Source organism: Harpia harpyja, chromosome 2 (assembly GCF_026419915.1).
Source record: "Harpia harpyja isolate bHarHar1 chromosome 2, bHarHar1 primary haplotype, whole genome shotgun sequence".
Lineage (NCBI taxonomy): Eukaryota > Metazoa > Chordata > Aves > Accipitriformes > Accipitridae > Harpia > Harpia harpyja.
The window spans coordinates 29,404,639-29,420,904 of NC_068941.1; the positions used below are offsets into that span (position 1 = coordinate 29,404,639).

General features: G+C 42.4%; 1 protein-coding gene across 3 annotated transcripts in view; it reads right to left on the reverse strand.

Moving 5' to 3' along the window:
* CENPC (centromere protein C) overlaps positions 1-13,667 on the reverse strand; it is a 31,381-nt gene extending 17,714 nt beyond the window's left edge. The window contains exons 1-11 of one of the 3 annotated variants that reach the window (XM_052774063.1): positions 13,567-13,667; positions 11,783-11,829; positions 10,515-10,576; positions 10,087-10,184; positions 8,333-8,423; positions 8,024-8,228; positions 4,832-5,035; positions 3,835-4,211; positions 2,335-3,178; positions 1,670-1,708; positions 360-433 (exon numbers count right to left, since the gene is read on the reverse strand). In XM_052774063.1, the coding sequence (XP_052630023.1) occupies positions 360-433; positions 1,670-1,708; positions 2,335-3,178; positions 3,835-4,211; positions 4,832-5,035; positions 8,024-8,228; positions 8,333-8,423; positions 10,087-10,184; positions 10,515-10,576; positions 11,783-11,829; positions 13,567-13,638 (2,113 nt within the window). In that variant the 5' untranslated portion in view covers positions 13,639-13,667. Of the gene's footprint in view, positions 1-359; positions 434-1,669; positions 1,709-2,334; positions 3,179-3,834; positions 4,212-4,831; positions 5,036-8,011; positions 8,229-8,332; positions 8,424-10,086; positions 10,185-10,514; positions 10,577-11,782; positions 11,830-13,566 lie in introns of all 3 variants that reach the window. The other 2 variants (XM_052774053.1, XM_052774070.1) reach the window with 2 other exon arrangements.
* Between the last annotated feature and the right edge of the window lie 2,599 nt (positions 13,668-16,266).

Here is a 16,266-nt window from a genome sequence, read left to right on the forward strand (position 1 = left end):
ATAAGGCTGCACAATTTGGTCTAGGGTGGCCTGAAGTGATCGTATATAGTACCATCACATGGCAACACACCAGACTGGTACAAACCGAGTCTAAAAAATTTGTTCAAAGTATTTTGGAATGGTAACTTTATCCTGGTAGGCTTGATGCCAAACGATGTAGTGCTTGTCCTTCCAAAGCTAACACAATGTACAGCTGGCATAGCACATCACCTACCTGGGCAGAAATGTGACTACAGCCAATATAATCTGCATTTCTTATTCTGGACAAGCAGAATACAACAGAAATTACTGTACCATCAATTACAGCTTATAAGAAGCTTATACATAAAATGCAAGAAAATAGCAACTTTAAACATTACCTAAAGATGTAGTATCCTGTTCCCAAGACTTAATTCTGGAAGCAGATTTATCACCATGTTCTAGAGCAGGCCCGCTTCAAAGGAAAAAAAAATACACCTGCTTGAATACGTTAAATGTCAAAGGAACATTACAACACCACCAAGAATAGTAAATTTAAGGTGTTTTTCAGATCATGTGGGGTGGGGTTTTTCTCCTTCTAAACATCTGTCTGTACCAATTAGACACTGAAGCAAATGACTGCTAGTTAGGAACCATAGGTCTGAAATTCATCAATTGCTCCTCTACTTGGTCATCAGGCAAACTAGTGTTCACACCTTCTCTCTAAACAGGTTTGCTAAAAAATCTTGTGACTTCTTTTTCTTTTTTCTCCCTTCCAGAAGAAAGAGACCTTCTCCTCTCCTTTGTAGCATTACCTTTCAAACAATTTTCCGTAGACCATGATTATAGAAGTACTTTAAAGAAATGTTTTGCATACTGTAAGGAAAGGACAGTAAAATAGTTTGTAATTGTAATTTGTAATATGTATTCTGTCATAAAATGACATTAATTAACATGTATGTAACTCTACCAGAGATTCTCTCGCAATCAAATCACTGATAACAAGACTTCTCTTACAGCCTTAGAATTAGTACCCCTAACCTTTCCTCCTTCCCCCATCTGTCACTGTGCTTCACTGCTTTTACTGTGCCAATGAAGTTCAGCTGTGATCCACCTAAACTCCAAAAGATGCATTTCAGTGCTGGATTAGCAAACCTACACTATAAATTTGTCCAATTAATTCTGCAGTAGGCTCATTATAAAATTTTTCAGTAGAATTACAACATAACAACTTAATTCACAGACGGCCACTCCTGTGTGCTTTGTTATTAAGTTCCCATCCCATGAAGAAGATGTGTGCATATCTATTGTGCACAAATAAAAGTTTGGATTGTAGATACAGTTCTATACCCTATTTAACAGCAACTTTATTAGTACAGTTGTTCCTAGTTCTAGGAGCACTGGTATTTCTGTTCAAAAATCACACACTAATGTGGAAGGAAGCCTCAAAGGAAAAAATCCCCAAAGGCAAGAAACTTACTATGACCCCTTATTCATGACAGGAAGAAGAACTTTATTAGTTTATTAACTGTATTATGTGTTAGCATGGTATTTAAACACCTCAGGCATGAATCGCGATCCCTTTTCTACTAGGTTCTTTGCTAGTAGAACACGGAACACAGAACACAGTAGTAGTACCAAAGAGCTATTCTGTCTCAGTGGAGCAGAAGCGGGATTAAATGCAAGTTTTACAGACAACTCAGGAAATTACCTTTCACAACTTGTAGCCTTCTCAGCTGCAACGTAATCTCTAGAAAAGAAAAAATTACCATTACATTTATTGTTGTCAATTTTACTTACTGAAAGGAACCTGGAGGTCAATAATTTTAGGTACTGAACAGAACCATAAAAAAAGACATTTTTTAAAAAATTCTAAAAAGCAATGCACGGAACAGCAATTAAAAACTCAGACTGGTTAAAGAAACTTCCTCTTTTGATTACCAATCATTAGTAAAGTTACTTCCACAAAAATAAATATAGCTGAAGAATTAAACACTGTATTTTCTCAATTTATAAACAAAGCAACAAACCTGACAGTGAAGTTATTCTGCGGGTGGTGGGGTTGTGTGCTCATATGTGACTTTTTTTTCTTCTTCTTTTTTTTTTGTTTTAAAACTAGATCTGCTACACAAGTCTCAAAAGAACACTTTAAAAATTCCAGTGTAAGTTTCCTTATGTAGAACCAGACACTAGACTTGGCACGCACCTTTGAGAACAGGATGTTGATTACACCACTTGGTTTCTCTATTAGCTATTCAACCAGTCTGAAACTGCCACATAGTTCAGTTAGGCCATTACTGCTTAAAAGTTAACAAGATGTGTTTAATTATCTACCAAGTTACACCACACTTGTAAGGAATAACATAAAAGCCTTACCGTAGTCCATGTTGCATGTTACGTTTTCTTTTGTTACTCTTTATTTTCACATCTGATAACTTCTGTTTTTTTCTTGCCATGTCCTGTACAGAAAAGCTGTCAGAATCCGTTTGAGACTCAGTGTCCTCAGGGTTTGAGCCAACACCTTTACTGGCTCTGTAATGCATCTTTTTGGGCATCTTCCCTGAAGACTTAGCTGACAATTGTTTCTTTTCAGCATTCTTCACACTGTCTATGAGATGCTGTAGTGCTTTTACAGGAGTTTTGTTATTTGCACCACAAAGTGACTCCAATGTGTGCAATCCATTTTCAGGCGTTTCAAACTTAGCCAACTCGTGAATCACAGAAGTCTGTAATTTCTGATGCAGGGGCGAGGTAAACACTTCATTCAATTTTACGGGCTCTCGTTCAAGCTCTTCTTCATCAGGTTCACTGTCAGAACTCCCCTCTCTTTGTAACTGAGGCTTTTTATTACTACTTTTCTTGCCAGATTTTTTAAGCTTCTTCCTCGGACTTTCTGCCAGTCTCTTAGATACTTCTGGAAGCTTCTGCTTAGCAGTTTGTTTCTTGTGAACTAATTGTTGAGAAGCTTCTGAAGCCGACTGCACATACTTGGAAGACTTGAGATTCTTTTTGGGAGACAGAGTCTGCTCTTGCTGATGCCCAGCTGAGGGCATAGGCAAATCATCACTTGGCATCACCCTTGTTTTATGTTGTTCTGCATCAGATGCTTCTGTTTCCAATCTAGACCATGACAACACCAGTTCTTTGCCTTCTGGTTTCCCGGACGTGTCCTTTTTCTGGTTTGAAGAGCCTTGCCTAAGTGCATGCTTTTTAGTCTTTCCTATCAATATACAAAACACTTAGACATTAATATCTTTTCTCATTAAACCTGAAGATATATGTTGACATCTGAACATATAAAAATAAACCAAGGAATCAAGAAAAAAAAAAAGTATCACAAAACCAGATTTTTCCCTGATGGTTAAAAGAAGGCTTTCTCTGATCTATAGTATACGAAAAATTCAAAACAGAATTTTTGGTGTACTTCCAGTATTTCCTAGCAGAAAAAAAAAAAAGGGCAGAAACGTTACATTCAATCTGCTTTCCAGTTTTCAGTGCTACCTGCTACAAAACTCTTCTCAAATAATTCCCCAAAACTGACCCCCTCCAGTTCAAAGCACATACCTTAACCTCCTTCCTACAGAGAGGGGCAAAAGCTTGTGGGTACCTACCTTCTTTGTCTGCTCATAAGAAAAGGCAACACTGCTATCTTAATTTTTAATGTCCTAACAGGAAGGGCTGGGTGGGGGGGAAGAGTGGAGACACTCTGTCCCACACTGCCTTATAAACACCCAAACCTACCTGTACAACTGAAACATCAATTAGGAATCCATTAATGTCTCATCTGCATTATCCATATTTCCCAATAAACCACCACAAAAAAATCCAGTAATATGACCTGGAAGGAGAAGTCTGAAGACCTATTAAATAACTTACCCATATGAGTACTCTTTTGCCTTTGAGATTTAAGGACCTTTCCTTCACTGTTAGAAACTGGATCTGTTCCTGATGTTCCTTTGAAGTCATGTACTCTGACATCCAAATCATCCATTTTCTGTGTAGTAAGTGCTTCAAGCTGTACTTTTCTGTTCTTGCCTTTCTTACTCTCTGTCTTCTCCTTTTCAGATGACTGAGATTTAGAAACAGGAATTGCAGAGCCATCTTTTTTTGATTGTTTGTTCTTATGGGGCATTGAAAAAGAATTAAAAGGTACACCATCTGATTCATCAATTAAAAATTCACATTCGTTTTCTATTTCTATATCTTGATCTTTCATAGGAGGAGGTAACGGCAGTGACATTGAGGCTGAACACCTAAAGAAAGGAGGGACAAAGTATTCACATCGTTTGGGGGGAAAAAAAAATTGACTTTCAATCTTGCAAATCTAGTGGTGACTCCAGAATACCTGAACACGCTACAGGACATTCCTCAGAACAATTATTACAAAGTTCATAATTCATTGCCCTTTAGCTTCCAAAAATAGCACAAGGCCTGCTTCTCCTTGCTTTGGTCTCATATTCATACCTCATTATTTCTCAGATGCTGGATAGTCATCTTCCTGGTTAAATACCAGTCAGCTCCATATTAGCTCTGAAGAAGACTGCTTGATCACTGCTAACTTCAGAATCACATAAGGTTTTCCTAAATCTTCCAACCTACCTATCAAAACATGTCGGCCTCAATCTGAAACACTATTCAACAGCTACATACTATTTTACTGGCAGATAAAAGCAACAGCACTGTTAAATCCTAAGAGCACAAAACTTTGAAACAACTATTCGAAGCCCTTCTCAAGTGGCATTTTTCAGTAATGTTGGACTATCCCAAAATATTCTCCCAGACCATCATTATAGGTAAAAGAACATTGCTCCAATACTCAGGACTGGGTTATTTTACTAGCAAATTATGTTCCATATTAAGCCTCCAAACAAACCTTTTTCCAAGCATTCCTGTTGCTACAGCTGCTAAGACAACCGAAGAGAGAGACTTCTCTTTCCGTACAGAAGACGCAGCAATATGTACTGTTCCTTGCACAGGAACAACCTGCTCATCTCTCCCAGTCTGAGGTCCTTCCACATTTTCAACTTCCACGTGGCTCTTCGCTGCAGCAGGATTATTTTGGTCATCAAAATGTAATCTATGTATAAGAAACAGCATTCAAATATGATGCTTTAAATCCTGAGTGCACATTAAAGTATCATGTGGATGGACAGATGCTCTCATTTTCTCCTGCTGACAGTGTCTCACTTCTTATGAATGAGCTTCCATTTGGTAATTTGCTGGAACGCAGGTTAGCAGTACTACTTCCCAGCACAGTAGCAAGTGTCCAAATCAATGAGGCAACCTGGGGTCATCTTATGACGCTTGATCAAAGTGAGGGCTGCTCAGCAAGACAAATTCCTAATTTTAGGAGAATGTGCTTCAGAAATTGTCAGGCTTCCCAGACCTTAGGTGCACTCTCTTCCCAATCTCACTCCATCAATGGGAGTCAGTGGGATCAGTGTCAGTCACTCTCTACGATCTACCCCGGAGATTCAGTCCTCCAGGAAAGAACTGTGGCTGGGACCACTGGCCACTATTACACCTGGGCTTCAAGTTTTCCAAAGAGGAGATAATGATCACAACTAAAGTTGTTCTACTTTGTATAAAACATTTGTATATTCAGAGCAAGAGGAACAATGACTGCTCATCTCTGCTTTAACAAATTTTTTGTTAACTTTTAAGGTCAACACTGTCAAGAAGATTCACTGAATAAGTCTAGACTGAGAAGCTGATAATTTAGAGCACTTTCCTGAAAAAAAGTAGTTCAAATCTATTCTAATAGGCTTCCTGCACTTGGGTACTGCACGTTTGGGAATCAACCCTTATCCCCAGAATCACAGAATGAATCATAGAATGGTTTGCATTGGAAGGGACCTTAAAGATCATCTAGTTCCAACCCCCCTGCTATGGGCAGGGACACCAGGGATGGGGCATCCACAACCTCTGTGCGCAACCTGTTCCAGTGCCTCACCACCCTCGCAGTGAAGAACTTCTTCCTTACACCTAGTCTGAATATACCCTCTTTCAGTTTAAAGCCATTACCCCTTGTCCTATCACTACATGCCCTTGTAAAAAGTCCCTCCCTGGCTTTCTTATAGGCCCCCTTTAGGTACTGGAAGGCTACCACAAGGTCTCACCAGAGCCTTCTCTTCTCCAGGCTGAACATTCTATCAGGGCTTTAGCTTTCCTAACCTGATCCCTGGCTGCTCGGACAATTTCTCTGTATTCCTCCCAGGCTACCTGTCCTTGCTTCCACCCTCTGTAGGCTTCCCTTTTGTGTGAGTTTGTCCAGGAGCTCCTTGTTCATCCATGCAGGCCTCCTGGCATTTTTGCCTGACTTCCTCTTTGTTGGAATGCATTGCTTCTGAGCTTGGAGGAGGGGTTCCTTGAATATTAACCAGCTTTTTTGTGGCCCCTCTTCCCTCCAGGGCTTTATCCCATGGTACTCTACTAAGCAGATCCCTGAAGAGGCCAAAGTCTGCTCTCCTGGCCATAAAATCGCTTAGGTTGGAAAAGACACTTAAGATCGAGTCCAACCATCAACCATGCCCACTAAACCATGTCCTGAAGTGCCTCGTCTATGTGCTTTTTGAATACCTCCAGGGATGGTGACACCACCACTTCCCTGGGCAGCCTGTTCCAATGCCTGACAACACTTTCAGTAAAGAAGTTTTGCCTAATACCCGATCTAAACCTCCCCTGCCGCAACTTGAGGTCATTTCCTCTCATCCTATCACCAGCCACCTGACAGAAAAGACCAGCACCCACCTCCCTACAACCTCCTTTCAGGTAGTTGTAGAGAGCGATAAGGTCTCCCCTCAGCCTACTTTTCTCCAGACTAAACAACCCCAGTTCCCTCAGCCGCTCCTCATAAGATTTGTGCTCCAGGCCCCAAGTCCAGGGTAGCAAGCTTGCTGTGCACCCTCCTCTCTGCCTAAAGGATCTTGAACTCGACCATTTCATGGTCGCTGCAGCCAAGGCTGCCCTTGAGCTTCACATTCCCCACCAGCCCCTCCTTGTTGGTGAGAACAAGGTCCAGCATAGCACCTCTTCTTGTTGGCTCCTCTATCACTTGGAGAAGTAAGTTGTCATCAACGCATTCCAGGAACCTCCTGGACTGTTTATGCCCTGCTGTGTTGTCCTTCCAACAGTTATCAGGGTGGATGAAGTCCCCCATGAGGACCAGGGCTTGTGAATGTGAGGCTGCTCCTACCTGTCTATGGAGGGTCTCATCTGCTTGGTCTTCCTAGTCAGGTGGCTTGTAGCAGACTCCCACTATGTCACCCGTCCCTGCCCTCCCTTTAATCCTGACCCATAAGCTCTCTGTTGGCTCCTCATCCATTCCCAGGCAGAGCTCCATGCACTCCAGCTGGTCACTGACATCAACGGCAACACTCCCTCCTTATCTCCCCTGCCTGTCCTTCCTGTATCCTTCCATTCCAACACTCCAGTCATAGGAGCCATCCCACCACATCTCTGTGATGCCAATAAGATCATAGCCCTGTAGGCATGCACACATCTCTAACTCCTCTTGTTTATTCCCTGTGCTACGTGCATTTGCATAGAGGCATTTAAGCTGGGCCCCCAATAAAGCTGACTTACTGGCTGGAGTGGCTGGAATTCCTCTGTGCTGCTCTGCAGGGGCTCTCCTGCTGACCTGTGATACCTCTCCAGGCTCTGGGCATCTATTGCTGGCACTGGCATCAAAGTGGTAGCAGTGGGATGGACTGAGGTTCCACTCCCCCAGCAACTTTAGTTTAAAGCCCTCTTCACCAGCTTGGCAAGCCTATGACCAAAGATGCTCCTCCCCTTCTCTGACAGATGAGCCCCATCAGCCCCCAGTAGACTAGGTTTCTCAAAGCGAGTCCTATGGTCTAAGTAGAATATTTAATAAAAAACAGTTTTCCCTTTCTAAACCCAGATACAGAAATTTTCTGAAAAACTTGGGATTATTTTTTATGAGTTCACAATCTAAACTCATAAATGATTGAAACCACCATGTTAATCTACCATAAGGGGCCTGGGGGGCCAGGGACATGACACCACCACCACCACATTCAGCTCTACTTACACATGCACAGACCTTTTTGCTTCCTCCAGAAGAAGAGGTGATCCAATAGCCCCATAATCATCCTCAGAGTCCAAAGATGCGGCAGGACTTTTGCACAGTGCTTCAACATCTTTTAACATATTATTTGTTTCTCTTTCAGACACAGGAGACTTTGGTTTTTCAGAATCAGTTACGTGATCATGTATTGCAGGCTTCAGAGGTGATTCATGTGACCATCCTGCCATGTATATAGAACAGGTTTAATTCTTCTACTCAAAACCTTACAAAATCCCAAAAAATAGTTACCCCCAAAAAACTTAATTCAATAATAGTGCTACCAACCTCTGCTGCTGACTGGTTTTAGTGGTGATGCAGGTAAGGACTCTGCAGAATTACAGGCTCTTTTCACAGAGTTAGTTAACCGTGCCTTTGGCTGTCATAGTTGATAACAAATAATGAGACAAAGTAAAATATTTGATAAAGCAACAGTATTTTGACAGGAATATAAATTTCTACAGAACACAATATAATTTCCTTCCCTTAATTCTTACTTATTTGAAGCACAGTTCTATTTTAACTAAACACTTCAATTTTCTATCACTTAAGACTTTCTAAAACTGTGAATTTCAAACAACAGGTAAAACAGTGTGTACAGTAGATACCAATTTGCAGCTTTGAACAGACATCCTGCTAGTCCACAGGCAAGCTATTTACTCTTTTCATTAGAATGAATTAATTTAAGGAATTTAATTCACCTTTATTAAGTCAGGCTGAGGTTTTGCAAGAATCACTCTGAGGTTATACGGTTGTCGTGGTTTAACCCCAGCCAGCAACTAAACACGCAGCCACTCACTCACTCTCCCCCACCCAGTGGGATGGGGGAGAAAATCAGGAAAAAGAAGCAAAACCCGTGGGTTGAGATAAGAACGGTTTAATAGAACAGAAAAGAAGAAACTAATAATGATAATGATAACACTAATAAAATGACAACAGCAATAATGAAAGGATTGGAATGTACAAATGATGCGCAGTGCAATTGCTCACCACCCGCCAACCGACACCCAGCCAGTCCCCCGAGCGGCGATTCCCAGCCCCCACTTCCCCGTTCCTATACTAGATGGGACGTCACATGGTATGGAATACCCCGTTGGCCAGTTTGGGTCAGGTGCCCTGGCTGTGTCCTGTGCCAACTTCTTGTGCCCCTCCAGCTTTCTCGCTGGCTGGGCATGAGAAGCTGAAAAATCCTTGACATTAGTCTAAACACTACTGAGCAACAACTGAAAACATCAGTGTTATCAACATTCTTCACATGCTGAACTCAAAACATAGCACCGTACCAGCTACTAGGAAGACAGTTGACTCTATTCCAGCTGAAACCAGGACAACGGTATTCTAACATCAGACTGAAGTAAACAAACACCATTATAAAGGATGTCTGTTCTCAACACCGCCATTAATAGAATACCCTATTTTTACAAAAAACTACTAGAATCAAAATATTAAAACTAAATATACAAACTAGATTATTGGCATCATTCTCTCAGACAGCACATTAACAAGTCCTTCAACTTGCTTCTACTCTTCCACAAAGTTACAGATGCACAAACTTATAGTACAGATAACTTTATCAGGAGTTGACAAGTTGCTTTTATACAAGAATCATCTTTCAATTTCACTATCCATCGGAAGAACTGTGTCCATATATCTGCCAAAGTGACAGAAATCAACCCCAGTGGAGTCCAAGACAGCCATACCCACCACCAGTTATGAGGCAGCATGCTTCAACCTGAGACCATGAGAAATTTAACTATCCTGTACAAAAAGCTGAAAAAGCTTATGTTAGCAAAAAACCAAGAAAATAATCTATTAAATAAATCTAGTTATAGAATATTTACTATTAGAGCACAACAAACTAAGAAAGAAACATTACCAACAACTATTACAGAAGGTTAAATTACAGCCTATATACTACTACAAGTGATATATGGAGTTTATTCATTCAACACTCATACAGAACTAAATCCTACAGAGCTAAACTTGTACCCAAGTGAAACTGTACCCAATGCTACGTTGTGACACTGCCATAACTAACTTACCCTTTGGCTCTGTATTGAAGTCCTCTTCTCATTTCTGACAATAGGAGTTGAGCAACAGGTTGCACTTGGAGAGCTTATTTCAAGATCACTGCTACAACCTATAAAGAAAAAACTATAAATAAGAGATTCTTGGAATTGTCCAGGTTTCATTTATTTTAACAAGTTGCTACGGCTCATTAAGGTCATGTAAATCCAAACAAGAAAGAAACCAGCTACTGGGGAGAAAGTTTACCTTCATAAGACAGCTAAGACACAGTTTTAAGTGTCTGGGATTGGCATGCTTTTGAAGACCGTGAAAAAGACTTTATTTTTATCCATTTTATCTCTATTTTTTATTTCTATTTATTTACCACTAAATATAATACGAGGAAGAAATTATTTTTTTTCTTTAACCAGCAAATTAAGCAAAACACCAAATAAAAGCTTACTTTCGAAACAATCCTGTATGACTGTCAGTACGTTTTGACCTGGCTGTACATCAATCTTATTTCTAGAAAAAAAAGGGGAAAAAAATATTTAAATCAAAAATACTAAATGTTCCTATCCCAGCAATATAAAAGTAGTAAAGTTCTTCATATTTTAAATTATTTCCACTAGTCCCAACTTCAATATATTTTACCTACCATTTCCATGCAGAGATATCTGCAAAAAAACTTGTCTAAATAAGGATTCCAGGAAAAAAAGCCCCACTATCACAGAATATGATGAGATTGAAAAAATCTCTTTACATAAAAGAAAACATACAACTACTACAACAGTTCTCAGGTAAAATAGCTTTGGGATGAATAGAGATTCTCGCTTGAAATAAATACATTTTTAAAAAATCAGCCCTCAAGTAATGTTGCCTGCACAGTGATCCAGTCTCAGCAGGCCCAGAAATGTAATGTATAGGCTGCACACCTATCCCTTCATACAAGTATTCAACCTTCTGCTTCTCTTTCTACTGCTTATCCACAGTTACTCTGTGCTTCTACAAAAGTTTTAGCAGCAAGAATTGGCTTGAGGTATCAAATTTGTAAGCAAGTGAATGGCTCAGCTGCTTGGATTACTACTTCAAACCTCCCCAGGACAAATGAAAATGGCAGAAGTGATCCACTAGCCAGACCACGTTGATCAAAACCAAGATAACAAGGGAAAAGCCATGGAGTATTTCTCCCATAATGATTATTATATGCCTTTAAAAACAGGTATTTTGGTAGATTTGGTAAGCTCATGAAATGCATGTCTAAAAATGAATTCCAGTAACAAAAAGCTCACAGACTACTGACATGCCTTTAAAGAAAGCTACAGCACTGCCAATACTCAAACTCACCTCTAACATTTACCAGCAAGGGCCAAATAAGCTAGAACTCTGCATGGGCTTCATTTCTCTACCTCTCGAGAGGCAAAATGTTTGCACAGACTACTGCTTCTGTGCTCAGGTAGCCTAGCTAGGGGTAGCTTAGGTATAGCTACACCACAGTTCTGCTGCCTCAGCAGAGGAATTCAAAGGAAATCCTTGGTGCTTTGTCACAGCCCCCCACCCCCTGCACAATTTGCTCCCCCCACCGCTAAGAAATACAAGAAGTTTGGGAAACATCATATGATCAGTTTAATAAGATACACCCAATAGCTCTGACATTAAGCGCTCGGACAAAAATCAACATAAGTTTTCCAAACAATCCTATTTGAGAATAAAATTTTAAATGTAAATTACCCTCCTCCATGGCAGAATCTTGCTCTGTAGTCTTTTTTAAAATGATTCTGTGAAGAAATAAGGATCAATTTTTACTAAGCACTCGTAACATTCGACAGAAAAACAAATAAGTGACCAACCTCCTGTTTCTCGTGTAAGCAAGTCTCAAGGATTCTCGATCCATCTGAAACTAGTGGGAGTTACTGCAGCCCTGTTTTTCTTAGAATGCCAAGTAGCTACAACCCCTGTGACAACTGCCAGAAATTCAGCTTTCCTCAAGAATCTTCAAGCATCTGTTGCATTTAAAGTCAGAGAGACTTGCAAGAAACTTACATAACAGAAATCAGAGAACCTAAGGATTTGGTTAACATTTCTGTGATGACTATAGATACAATCTTTGAAGTAAGGAGAATGAATGAACTACCACAAAGCAAGTTAGGACATAACCTTATGACATATCTGCTGCTCTGAGAACTGCTCACATAGAGATTCTTACCCTGTGTTTATCACAGGCAAGACCTCATTGACAGGCAGTGAGAGGACATCAGCTGTTCCATAGTAAAACTCTCAATTAACTCCCAGCACTTCTTCATATACTTGAATCCCGAGTATAATCAAAGTCATTCAAATAGCAGACATGACTCCAGTCATCTATTAGCACAACTACAGCAGTAATAATTCAAACGACAGTATATTATCAGCGTTACTATTCAGGCCAACAAATGAAATACAGCCTACTGAGCTGGGAACAGACACAGACTGTAGAGGATAAAAACAGGAAGGGCAAGTCAAGAAAAAATGAAGAGCTAAGCAGAGTGCCGTTTTTCACTAATGTGACAAGAAAATGTCTCAAAAAATTTCTACCTGTTTAGCTGAAAAACAATTATGACCTCTTCTTCATTTGTGTAAACTGGAAAGTGTATGTCAACATGGAGATTATCTAGTCCTAATACAAAAGAATTTAGCGCATTTTTCCTAAGTTTGCCATACTGACATTACTTTGTACTTCTTTGTGATTCCTCTTTGAATATTACTTCCGGTAATTAAAATAACCAAAACCACTTAATGATTTATTGCACTGCAAATTTTCAACATCAACTTAAAATGGCAGGAAGAAGCTCTAGGTCGCACGGGAAAACGACTGACCAAAAGTCATCACTTCAGAAACAGTGCAGAGCCATACTCCACAGCAACTCAGTCTCTCAGGCTTAAACTTCTTCCGCTTGCAGCAGAGTGCAGTATAATCAACTGACAAGCAACCTTTCGCATAAGAAAATTAAAAATTCCTGCAACGGATCTAGAAGAGCTTATAACAGTTTATTGTTATGTTCATATCCCACTACGCTTAATGAGCTTTTAAAACTTAAACTCCCCGTGTACCGCTGACAGAGGACGGTAGGAAGAAGAATAGTATGTCTCTACCATGTCTAGACAAGAGTCGCTGGTTCTTTACACGCTAATCGGTGAAAGGAAGGTCTCCAGAGACGAGCGACAGGCGCAGTTGCAGGCAGGCTAAGGGAAATGGGGTTCCCAACAGACAAGCCCTCAGAGCAGAAGTGCCTGTGCCAGCAACCGGCGCCAAGAAGGCGGAGGGCAAAGCACTAACACCCGCCCCGCTCTTCTCGGGGGAAAGCGGGGAACGCGCAGAGCCTCACCGCGCCCTCAGGGTCGAAAGGACGGGCCCGCCCCTCAGGAGCGCAGCGAGGAGAAGGCCGCGCCGCGACTGTTACGGAAGGGAACGGCCACTGACCCCCACAGCCCCCCCCCCCCCCCCCCCCCCCCGCCGCCGCTTCGCGCTCTCTCACCAAAGCCTCCGCCATCCCAGGCCGCCGCGACGAGGCCGAAAACACCGCGGCCGTGGGACCCGGCCGAGCCATCGCCCCCGCGCACCTCCCGCCGCTTTCAAATTTCGGGCGCCTTCCTGCTGCGCGCCGGCAGCGCACCGGCCACGCCCCCTTCCCCCCCCCGCCATTGGTCGGCGGCCGCCGCGCGCCAGCGAGGGGGGTTGCTTCGGATCGCGCGAACGCGGCGGGCCGTTGTCGCGCCTGCGCAAGAGGCAGCGGCTCCCCCCCCCCCCCCGCCCCTTCACTCCTCAGAGCATCTTTCCTTCCTTGAGGAGAGGTGGAGGGCGGTAGTGCTGTTCTTTTTTTGCCTCAGGAGAAACGCCAGTTCAAATCCTCGCTTTTCTAAACGCTACACCTACAGTCACCACAGCGGGTTGCAATTTTTTCTTTAAAACATTAGAATCGTAGAATCATTTAGGCTGGAAAAGACCTTTAAGATCAACGAGTCTAACTGTAAACCTAACACTGCCAAGTCCACCACTAAACCATGGCCTTAAATGCCACATCTACATCGTCTTTTAAATACCACATCTACATGTCTTTTAAATACCTCCAGGGGTGGTGACTCAAAACGCTTCCCTGGGCAGCCTGTTCCAATGCCTGACAACACCTTCAGTGAAGAAATTTTGCCTAATATCCAATCTAAACCTCCCCTGGCGCAACTTGAGGCCATTTCCTCTTGTCCTATCACTTGTCACTTGGGAGAAAAGACCAACACCCACCTCGCTACAACCTCCTTTCAGGTAGTTGTAGAGAGCAATAAGGTCTCCCCTCAGCCTCCTTTTCTGCAGGCTAAACAACCTGGAGAAGAATTAGTGAAGAACTCAACAATGAGCAAAAACAACTGCTTGAGAACATAACACCACAATATCCACAATATCTTACAGTATCTGCAAAAGACAGCCCAAAAATATGATTTTAAATGACGCTTTTTATTACACACTGGCAAACAGTGGACTAAGTGCTGGCTCGTCATCATCAGCCTTGCAAAGCAAAGGTGCAGGTACCCATGTTCATTAGCTTTTCTGCAACATTCAACAGCAAAGTCGAATTCTGCCATTTAAGCGCAATCAATAGAGAACATGTATAAAAATCTGCAATTTAGCCAAAATCTGAGCACATGTACCTGTCCCCAGCCATTTTTAGAGATGACATGGAGTATTTACTTTCACATGCAGCGCTGAACTCTTCTTCTGCTAGAGTTGGTTGGCAGCTATCTGATCTATCATAGATCACCTTACCAGCTAATTATGTACTCGTCTTACACCAACACACAGCTGAGAAACAGAAAAGGCCATAAAGATGTTCAACAAAAAACAAGCCTTTTTTTTTTTTAAATGATGTTTGTTTTGCATTTAGTAGCCACCACCATCGAAACACCAAGTCTTGTCATCCCTATTCTTTCTGACCGCTAAGGGGAAGGCCAGCAACTAAGTTAAACATCATGGTTCTGTGAAATTGATGGGAGTTTCACCCCTCATTTCATCAGGACCAACACTTCATTCCCGAACTACCACTTCCCTTCACAACTTCTTTAAAGGCTTTGGTATATTAGCTCTTTCACAATGAAAGTCGTCTTCCTACATAGAATCATAGAATCGTTTAGGTTGGAAAAGACCTTCAAGATCATCAAGTCCAACTGTCAACCATGCCCACTAAACCATGTTCTGAAGTGCCTCGTCTATGTGCTTTTTGAATACCTCCAGGGATGGTGACACCACCACTTCCCTGGGCAGCCTGTTCCAATGCCTGACAACACTTTCAGTAAAGAAGTTTTGCCTAATACCCGATCTAAACCTCCCCTGCCGCAACTTGAGGTCATTTCCTCTCATCCTATCACCAGCCACCTGACAGAAAAGACCAGCACCCACCTCCCTACAACCTCCTTTCAGGTAGTTGTAGAGAGCGATAAGGTCTCCCCTCAGCCTACTTTTCTCCAGACTAAACAACCCCAGTTCCCTCAGCCGCTCCTCATAGGACTTGTGCTCCAGGTCCTTCACCAGTTTTGCTGCCCTTCTCTGGACACGCTCCAGCACCTCAATGTCTTTCCTGTACTGGGGGGCCCAAAACTGAACACAGTACTCGAGGTGCGGCCTCACCAGTGCCGAGTACAGGGGAACAATCACTTCCCTGCTCCTGCTGGCCACACTATTTCTGATACAGGCCAGGATGCCGTTGGCCTTCTTGGCCACCTGGGCACACTGCTGGCTCATATTCAGCCGGCTGTCAACCAGCACCCCCAGGTCCTTTTCCACGAAGGAGCTCTCCAGCCACTCTTCCCCAAGCCTGTAGCGCTGCATCGGGTTGTTTTGACTGAAGTGCAGGACCCAGCACTGAGCCTTGTTGAACCTCATACAGTTGGCCTCAGCCCATCGATCCAGCCTGTCCAGATCCCTCTGTAGAGCCTTCCTACCCTTGAGCAGATCAACATTCCCACCCAACTTGGTGTCATCCGCAAACTTACTGAGGGTGCACTCAATCCCCTCGTCCAGATCATTAATAAAGATATTAAACAGAACTGGCTCCAATACTGAGCCCTGGGGAACACCACTTGTGACCCACCGCCAGCTGGATTTGACTCCATTCACCACAACCCTCTGGGCTCATCCAGCCAGCCAGTTTTTTACCCAGCGAAGAGCACACTTGTCTAAGCCATGAGCC